The sequence below is a fragment of the Bremia lactucae genome, linkage group LG1, assembly GCF_004359215.1.
Source record: "Bremia lactucae strain SF5 linkage group LG1, whole genome shotgun sequence".
NCBI lineage: Eukaryota > Oomycota > Peronosporomycetes > Peronosporales > Peronosporaceae > Bremia > Bremia lactucae.
Window position 1 is genome coordinate 859,942 of NC_090610.1, and position 10,067 is coordinate 870,008.

A 10,067-nucleotide genomic window follows, 5' to 3' on the forward strand; every position below is an offset into this window, starting at 1 on the left:
CTATCAGATTAAGTGTATAGGCGCCCCCTCCAGAAGTCTATCTCGCAACGAGTGAAAGGCTCACTCATTTGAGTGACCTGAAATGAGAGCAGTCGAACGCATAAGTTTGTACGTAGGCGGGCCAGCCGTTGGAGCCATGCTTTTGAGCTGAACATTATGCGGCAGTAGCCGAGCTCATACAACTGAACTCTTCGGGGCCAACAAAAGTATCCTTGCTTCGCCAGCAAGGCTCTCAACACGCAGAGGAGTTGAGAGGACAGGGTGCTCAACAGTTAGAACTGTTGAGACAGCAGCATTTACATGCTGCTAGCGGACCGATGCATTCGCGTCGACCCAAAAGCTTAACGATTGAAATCTCTAAGTTTAAGGCAGTCGAAAGCGACTCCATTTTAAAATGGTTCGTCGAACAAGACGAGCCACAGAAGCTCGCCACATGGATGGCGATGCGACAAAAGTGATGTTTGGCATGTCGAACTTGGCCGGACGTGCTTTTGCTAATAAGTTACTATCAAACCTTTTACAAACGGTAGAAATATTGAAAAATCAAATTCACAAAAATCATAATATTTCTGACCACTTTTTCATAAAATTCCGTCACGCACCGAGTACCATCCTGAATAGCCTCCTTGATCGATATTTGCACTATCTTTATTTTACAGAAATCAAGAACGGCATTTTTGAAATCTTGGGTCTTAGGGCTCGAGCTTCACGACCCATTGGTTTTTGGGTCAGCTGGGGTCTTTAAGACCCGGCTTAGGAAAACATTTGAGCCGACGTGCCAAATTCAGGGCTCGATCCGAGCTCCTGGATTTGAAGCAGGGCAAGCGTGATCTTCGCACCTATGCCCAACATACACGGCTCCTTGTAAGTGGTATTGTGAGTCATCCATTAGATAAACAATCACAGGAAATTGTTTTTATAAAGGGCTTGCAGAAGGTCCCGTCAATACTCACCTGTTTTAGCTCAAACCAGAGACGCTAGATCAAGCGATCTCTGTAGCGGAACAGGAGGACTTCAGCCTGAAACAGGCTTTCATTCAGCTTCGAGCTTCTGTCCTCCGAGACGACAAGAAGACGGAGGCCCAGAACCTATGGGGACCTCTCGTATGTAGAGAGCGAGAAACCTAGCTCCTTAAGTTACAAAAGATTGCAAAAATGCAATCTTTGTCTAAAGACATGGTGCCCCATGCAGAGTGCCTAGAAAACTGAGCGAAACCCCCGCTAGGAATTGCGGAGGACGCGGATCCGACGTCATTACGAAATCGCAACGGCGGGGCGAATCGTAGAACGGACGGGATCCGTAGGTGCGGAGCGCCCTACTGACCCGGCAGCGTCAAAAGAATTTGCAGACCTTTGACGAAAGTTGCTCCTCATACACAAACATTGTGTGTAACTGCACCAGGTGATTAGGTTACCTCATCACCTTAATAATAGTGGCAATATAAATTGCCACTAAAGTCCCTGGTCGATTGTGGGGCGTCGAACAATTTATTCGGCGTCAATCGCTAGAAGATTGCAAACTAAAAATTCATTGAGCGCGACCTCTAACGATGATGACAGTGCGTCTAGCAACATGCGCATCTGGAGCAGTAAAGAAAGTGTAGTTGGTATGAAAAAAGGTTAAAGGGTAAACGGTACGGTGAATATTTTATCATACTGGATTCAGATGACAAATTTGATGTCATCCTTCGAATATCATGGCTCAGAAAGCATGAGCCATGCTTAAATTGGAAGCATCAATCCTTTATGATGCTTGTCTCTTGTTCAATAGATGGTTATCTGATGACCGTGCTGGAGCGCCCACAAGCGAGTGGATGTCCTACTGGTGAGTGCGATGGCCTTACTTGTAGTTCTTGGGTCGTTTGCACGACTATGCAAGACCACAGTGTAACTACCCATCACACTGTGGGGCTAGATTTCGACGGCTGCGCACAAGCACAGGCAGCGTCCAAGTTCGATCATTCGAATATGTTAAGTGGTAGGAAACAAGGTTGCTTGCGCCGAAAGCAACATCCAAGAATATTTGAAACGCCTGTCTATAAGGGACAGTGCAAAAATACTAGATCGACTAATTTAATCGTACAAATCTCGCTGTAATTGCGCAACCACAGCTAGAGGCAATTGGGAAGTTTACTCCCCAGATAAACTTGAGGGAATATGCCCCCTAGATTCTGCGGGAATAAGTCCCCAGAAACCTTTGTAAAAACGTTCCCAGAGGAAACTAAGACGTTGAACGGACGACGAAGTGCTGCCAGGTGTAACGGGGGGGGGGGCATCTTTTGCAAGTGCTGACAACAGTCTACACTGATTAAAGTGAAAGTTAAGTGCCTCAATTACTTTACGTACACGAGGTCCAGAGGAAGGTTCTAAGTTGCTAAGAAGTCTTACCTACTAAGGGTATATTCTAATGCTTTAGAACAGAGAAAAAACAAAAACTGTATGAACATATCAAGTTCCTACTCAACGATCTTCTATCTACGCACTTTGTATCTTAATGATTAACTATGTGTAGCGCCTATTTCGCACCGCCCAATCGTGTCTCGTAACGATTGGCGGGGGTGATTTCAACTTAAATCAACCAACAGAAAAATTCTTGTGTTGTTGCCTTAATATTACCAACATTTGTTAATATTGGAACTATTAAGTCAAAATTTATTAAGGATTATAATTTTGTACTTCGTTATTTATTTCCTATAGAAGTAAAATGAATCTCATTGATTATAATGGAAATATAGATAGTAATACTAATGTAACCGCACAGCCGTTACAAGATCGATACGTTAGTATATATTAATACACTTTTACTTTTTTTTCAATGCCCGTTACAAGATCGATACGTTAGTATATATTAATACACTTTTACTTTTTTTCAATGCCAAAGCCTTATTATCGATATTAGTAGCTAAGAATTCTTAGTTACTTGTAACCTTCCTCTGCACGTCAGTGTACGTGGAGTAATAGAGGCACTTCACCTTTACTGTTTTTAAAGTAGGTTGGTTAGGTACTGTTATCAGTCCTAGCGAAAGGTGTCCCGTTACATTGGATGTGATTGATGCGCAACGAGACTGTAGCGGAGCTACCTCGCTCCTGAAGTCAGAGGCAGACTTTAGACTCAGAGAGTCTCTTAGTTCTATAGAACTAATGGGTCTAAAAAGTCAGGGAGCCGTACAAGCTACTTAAGATTGATGAAACCTAGTCCAAGGGATTCAGGGGTTCGTAGAACCAAGTGGCAACTAGTGCCCAAGAGTATATACCTTAGAAAGGCTTCTATCTCTTACAGATCAATGCGCAAGCCTTAGGAAGGTGATAAACGCTTTAAGATCAAAAGGTGAACTGCACTTTATTGAATATTCAAATCTAAAACCTTACCTAGCTAATCTAAAAATAGATTTTGGCCGCCAGATTTATATCTGGCGGCGACCATATTTGTTACCCATAATAAATGGGATTTATGTAACTAACTATTTTAGCATTAGATAAGAGGGTATTTACCCATAAAGTAAATGTACCACAACAACGGTTCTCCAACCGATGTGTGCCCCATTACACCGTCCATCAGACTGTTGACACCGGGTGACAACATTCGCTTCATTTCCTCTTTGAGGTAGGAAACTAAACAGCTAACCGTTCGGTTGTGTTTTTCTTTACTTTGTCTCATTACAATCAAGCGTGAGTCACAGACTCTTAGCACCTTCCTCGATGATGAGGGAATGGTGGAATTTGAAAGTCACTCCATCAGAGGAGGAGGAGAAAGTGCATCGGTCTTACACGCCTTCTCATCCGGATGAACTTCGGCGGGTCCCGAATCCGTTCCCAGAACGTGGTGTCGCTGATGTCTTAGCTGCATTGAGCAGGACACAGGATCATGAGTCCAACATTTTTACGAATCCGCTCAATGAAGAGCAAGAGCGGGCAATTTTTATAGAGGAACAAGCTCGTCGTCGAGATGCCGAGTTAGCGAAAACTAAAGCTGATTACTAAGAAATATTATTTACATTTTTTTTAAAGTGACTACAGATCCGCCCCACTTAGCGCGGAAGAGCGTCTCAAAGAGATCGCGGGTCACAGCTTGGCCATCTGGGTCTCAGGTCCCACGGCGAGGACGCCGGAAGGGATCGCTGCTCGCGACGTGCTTCATAAGCGATACCTTACGCCAAAGGTAATGACACGAAGTCAGTAGCTGGCGCATTTCGTGATCAAGCCCGTGAGGCTTCGGTGACATCAATGAGGTAAATTCCGATCGTTTTGTTTCCAAACGAATCAAGAAGTAAGAACGAAGTCTCATTTGAAAGCTGGGTCCATCGGGCCTGCCGCCTCTGTAAAATATGAAGTTTTAGAGAGTCTGCGGATGTGGCTGATGTTCGCTTGGAACGGAAGCGTCGCTTCAATTTCGCCAATCTTAAGGCCAAAGACCAGTTACGTTCGGCATTTATGCCAGGAAACGAAGAAAGGCCTAGCCGGTATTTAAGTGCTTCGGTTGACCGTGCAACCATGAAATAAAGCCGCACTGAGGCTATAGATCCACCTAATTTCACTTATGCGAAAAAAATCGGTATTTTGAACAAAATCAAAATGGTACGCCAGCTGACAAGCACTTGCTAGCTGCCGCTGATCGTTACGAATACGCGCTACCCAGTTTTCATCGGTCAGTCTTTAATCTATCCTCAGCGTACTTCAAGTATCTCGTCGTGTCGCCGAGTTGAGCACAGGTATGTCAAAGAAAGTCTCCTTGTGACCGGTTAAATTGAGAAACATCAGTTTGTTTTTACTTGGTTGAATTCTCATCCAGCTAATTGACCAAAACGCTACACTATGTCTCGTATGTACGGTAACTGGCGCGCCTCTTGCAGGAAAACTGTTGAGTAGTCCACAAAAGCCGAAACTTGTGGCGTTCCTCTCCAGCTCGGGGCACGCTAATCCAAATTACTGTCGGATTGCCGTCGATATCCAATGACAACACCTCCGCCGCTAAAATTAAAAGCAACGGATTTAGCGGACAGCCTTGTCGAAAGCCTGATAGGCCTTTGAGCAATTGTGAAAGCTCGCCATTGGCAACAATTTGAGCTGTAGTACCATCGTGAATGTTCTAAATTATGGTAGCGAAGGCGTTGTAATGCGACAAATAAAAATCCCGGCTCAAGTAAGAGAATGGATCTGCTCTGCATATCCGCAACTGCCGGCTCCTCGGTGCCGTGTCCAGTATTGCTATCATCTTCATAACTGATTTACTCAACTGACGTCCATGCATAAAGTTTTGTTGCGACGCCCCTATAAGTTCCCTTAAGAACCCCTGCACTCATAACGCAAGAAATTTCGCGAAAATTTGTAGCCTGTCTGAAGTAGAGCTATAGGTCTGTAGTCCATTGCATCGTCAGGGTCCCCTTTTTTACGAAGCGGAAGAATAAGCCCTTTTACGAAAGATTGGGGCGGCTTCCTCCCTGAAGTAGCTCGTTGCCAATAGCTTCCAATGCAGAAACCATTATTGCCTGCGTATCTTTATAAAAATTATTGTTCAGGCCGCCCCCCTGCCGCTTTGTGCATGTTTAATGCATTTACTGCCTGCTTCACTTCCTGTAGTAAAACTTCGCGTAACAACTGCTCGTTGTCCGAAGCAGAGACGCACCTTGGCGCAGGAATTTGGACAAAGGCATCAAATGCGCAAGCCATGTGATCCATCTGTAACGGGGTGTATCGCTACATGTAATTAACACTTAAAGGTTGTTAATAAATGTAAAATCTAAAAGGTGGATAATGTTTGGAGGATATTACTTTAAATATTAATGTTCAGAAATCTTATCCATAAATAGGTATAAGCCACTATATCTATTAATCCCGCAGAATAATTAACTGTAGATGTAAACAAAAGAGAGAGACAGATAAGATAAGATTTCAGTTGCATCTTTAGTATTAGCTTATAATTAAGTTAGAGTTAACAGATAGAAAGGAGAGATACTTAATTATATTAATACAGTTTTCATTTAACCCTCTTTAAGTTAGTTGTCGTAAAGAGAAGTCTTCCTCTGCACGTACTAGTGTACGTGAAGTGACGTAAGGCACCACTCGCAACTGAAGCAGTGCGAAGTGGACTTGTACTGAAGCAGTACAAGTCATAGGGCCCCGTTACAACATCGGCGTCGGATTATGGTTTGTCCCAAAATAGGCTGCTATTCTGACGCAAAACGATCCGCGATCGACATCTCTCTCCGGAAAGCAGCGCCATTGATATGACGAATTGTACTTACCGTCTGGTCACGGTCGTAATTAGACACCCGCTTAAATTCATTCTTAGTTAGTCCGTAGTACGCTGTAGCCGTTGTCCCAGGTTAATTAAGTGTTTTTTCGAGCTTCTTCTACCATGACTTCCAATAAAATCGTATTTCTTGCAGCGAGCTACGACGGTGGATGGCACATCTTTGAGTCAGTGCGTCAACTTTACTAGGGTAATTTGCTTAAGGTACTTTAACTCTAACATATAAACAAAGTGCTATTCCTTTTTTTGAATCAAAAGCGTTGATATTTAAGTTTAAGTTAACGTCGCCTACTGCTGCTAAACGCATGAATGAGCGGTGCGCAAGGGATTCGTCTAACTTACAATGCTTCGGCTTGATAATGTGGTGAGCTGTAGTTATGAATGATAATATTTGAAGAAAGGTCATCATTTTTGGTAAATGATATCTAACCAACCAAGCGTTCAGGTTCAGAAGCTGCAGGTAAAAAAATGGTTGCTGATTTTAAAATTAATAGTTAATAATAAAATAGCGAATGTAGACGTCGATTGTATTTACAGCTGTTACCACACATAGTAAATGCGTAAAGGCCGCATTTGGCTACATATAGAACGGGGCATCGACTTGTACTGTTTCAGTCAGCACTTCACACGCGCAAAGAGAGAGACAGATAAGACTTTATTACATGTTTTGTATTAGTATATAATTAAGTAAGTATAAATAGATAGAAAACAGAAGAGCTTTATTATATTTAATACAGTTATCTTTTAACCCTCTTTAAAGCAAGTGTTGTAAAGAGAGTACGTACTAGTGTACGTGAAGTGGCGTGAGGCACCACTCGCACCAAGGCAGTGCGAAGTGGGCTTGTACTGAAGCAGTACAAGTCGGCGGTATCCCGCTTACAGCATCCATATAAGTTGTTAATTCAAATACGACATCCTATGTAAGCCTTAAATGCGGCCTTTACTTTGCATTTACGCTGATGGGTGTGGGTAACAGCTGTAAATTACAACTGCGACGATCTACATCTCGCTCATTTTATTATTAACTATTAATTTTAAAATCAGCAACCATTTTTTACACCTGCAGCTTCTGAACCTGAACGCTTGGTGTGGCTGAGGAGCACATAAAAATTGCAGCGTAATGTAGCACATTCAAGGATCGTCGGAATTGCTGGAACAAATTGCGATGCACAATATCTGCGGCCAGCTGAAAAAAATTCTGATAAAGTTCGTAGCTTCAGTCTTATCAGAAACAAAGGAGGGAGGGCTGACTCAAGTTCTAACAAAAGACAACAAAATTTGAAGCTTGTCGCATGCTTCGTTAGAATCGCTATAGGATTGTAATCTGCAACACACTATGCTCGGATTTTTAGCGCCGCTCAAATCGAGTTGCACCATATTTCTCTTTTTGAAGCTTCGTCTTGACTCATGACAAACTGGACCCAGAAAGAAGAAATTACAGAAATGCAGCCTGAAAAAGTCATTAAAAGTTTTCACACAATTAATGCACCGTGATTTTTCCGAGCTGATCTGAAATTGGGCAGCGATATTCTATAGTAATTTGATTTGCCCCTTAAAGGCATCTCAGTTACTCGGATCAAATAGCTGGTGGTCATTTAAGATGTGCAAATTGGGAAGCTTTTACTCACTGGAAGCTCACTTTTTTACACCATAGTTACCTAAGAATTGTAGCTCGTATTTTTATTAAATTTTAGGCTATTGAGGCGTGTGCAATCAAAGAATTATGGGCCCGGTTTGGATCCAAATGGTAAGATTTATGAGTGTGCTTGTCAGCTTGAAGCAAAGTGTACCTTAAGCAAGCTTATTGAAGATGTAGAATTGTACTAAAATCTAGTCATGGTTGCTTGGTCGGAAATATTCTATTAATATCCAAAATGGTGGCGGGCAGTCAGATAGAAAACGGCCAGCATTATCCCACTGTTGGCATGCTTCAATTCGACCAATCCGATCGTGCCAGATTACGACACCGAACCGCTCGACCCAACCCCTACGAGTTCGCGTAATCGGGGTTGGAGCTGGCCACACTCACGCTTCACAAAGCGCCATTTTCTTTGCAGACCACGCGTTGCCCTTGTTTTGAGACCCAGACAACTTTGGCAGCATGCTTGGTTCAAATCATTTAGACATTGATATGCCAAATTTGAAGGATTTCCGCTCTTCTTTCCTCACGACGTCAACAGCATCTTCAGGTGTGAGCAGCGGTGGCATGGAGCCGACAATGCTTGACTTGGAAGCGCTGAGCAATTCGCGCTTAAGCAGCCTTTATGGTGCCACGAGTAGTGCTTGTCAGCGCCTTACGATTCTAGAAGAAAATATGGAGAAGGACGCCTCTTTGCGCTCGCAGAAGGCTATTCAGAAAGAGCTTTTTGAGCTTCACGAAGTGCGCGCTTTAAAGCAGGTACCGTTGCCTGACTGGATGAAAATTTTCGTGCCGCGTATTATACGTCTGCAAACTGGTCCAAAGCCGTATATGGAATACGCACGCTCTGAAAAAGGTGTGGTGCGCCAGCGGCAAACGATTACTGTGTGGACACGCGTGGATCGCCTTTCAAAGAACCGTTTGTCCATCGACTTTCGAAATCCTGCCGACGTCGAGCGCTCTGCACCGAAGCGTTCTTCATTGAATTCTCTTGATGCAAGCGATAAAGTTGCACCTGACAAATGGATTCTTAAATTCGAGGCGAAGAATGAGCGCGACAGCTGGGCTAAGCTTGTACAGGATGCTACAGATCTACTTGGTTGGATTGCGAAATTTACGCTTGGTAATGTTATGATGGATACGGAAAACTCGTCAGTAGTGGAATGCTCCACGTGGATGGATTTAAATCACCCATCCTACGTGATGAAGATTACGGAAGCCTCTACATCGAAGCAGAGCCAGTCGGCTCGCAGCGAGATTGAGATTCAGCGCATGCTAACTAATTACTCGAGCCACCCAAACGTTGTTGCACTTTATGACTCGTTCTATCAGAAGGATAGGACTTACTTGGTCATTGAGAACTGTGTCGGTGATGACTTGTATGAATTTATCAGCCAAAATGGTGCCGTTGACGAGGATGAAGCCAAGACGCTTTTCCACCACATCTCTAGCGCCATCAATCATTGCCACGAGCACGGCATTGCGCATTTGGACATTAAGCCCGAGAACCTATTTTTCAAAGTATCGTCGACGCAGCTCGAGACTATTAAACTTGGCGACTTTGGCTCAGCAATGCAATTAGATAAGTGCGCCGTCAAGAAGGCGGTAAGCTGTACTGTTGGTTACGCAGCGCCCGAAGTGCTGCAGAATCGCCCAATAAGTGCAGCTTCCGACGTCTTTAGCGCTGGTGCTGTGTTGTACACGATTCTATGCGGGTATTCTCCGTTCAGTGCACCTTCTGAGGAGGAAGTTCTTGAGCGGACAATTTCTTGCGAAGTTTCTTTCGACGAGCTTGAGTGGTGGCGAATTAGCAAGGAAGCCAAAGATCTCGTTAGGCAGATGCTGCACCCTGAGGCTGAGTTTCGCCCTAGCATGGAGGATGTGCTGGAGCACGCTTGGTTTTTGAAACAGTGATAGCATTTATTAGCTGACTTATTTAAGACACGAATTTACAAGCCGAGTGCGAACTTGTCACACAGTACTTACCATGCACAGCTGATTGAAAAGCTCAAAGAATTGATTTTTGGCGTGGAGGACAGCTTTCGCACGACATGATGGATTATCCAGTACAGTAGCACGATAAACGACCAAAACTGTTAGTTACCACTTTTAGTAATCGAATCGGCTAACGAACCCGCGACCTGATTTTTCGCACCCTTGTGGCTTTTCTGCGTGTTAG

General features: G+C 43.7%; 1 protein-coding gene across 1 annotated transcript; it reads left to right on the plus strand.

The window, feature by feature from the left end:
• Positions 1–8,350: 8,350 nt before the first annotated feature.
• On the plus strand, positions 8,351–9,802 carry CCR75_008922 (uncharacterized protein; the record flags this gene model as incomplete). Its single annotated transcript, XM_067966969.1, has 1 exon — positions 8,351–9,802. One exon carries the CDS (start codon positions 8,351–8,353, stop codon positions 9,800–9,802), a length of 1,452 nt encoding a protein of 483 aa, XP_067822390.1.
• Positions 9,803–10,067: the final 265 nt, after the last annotated feature.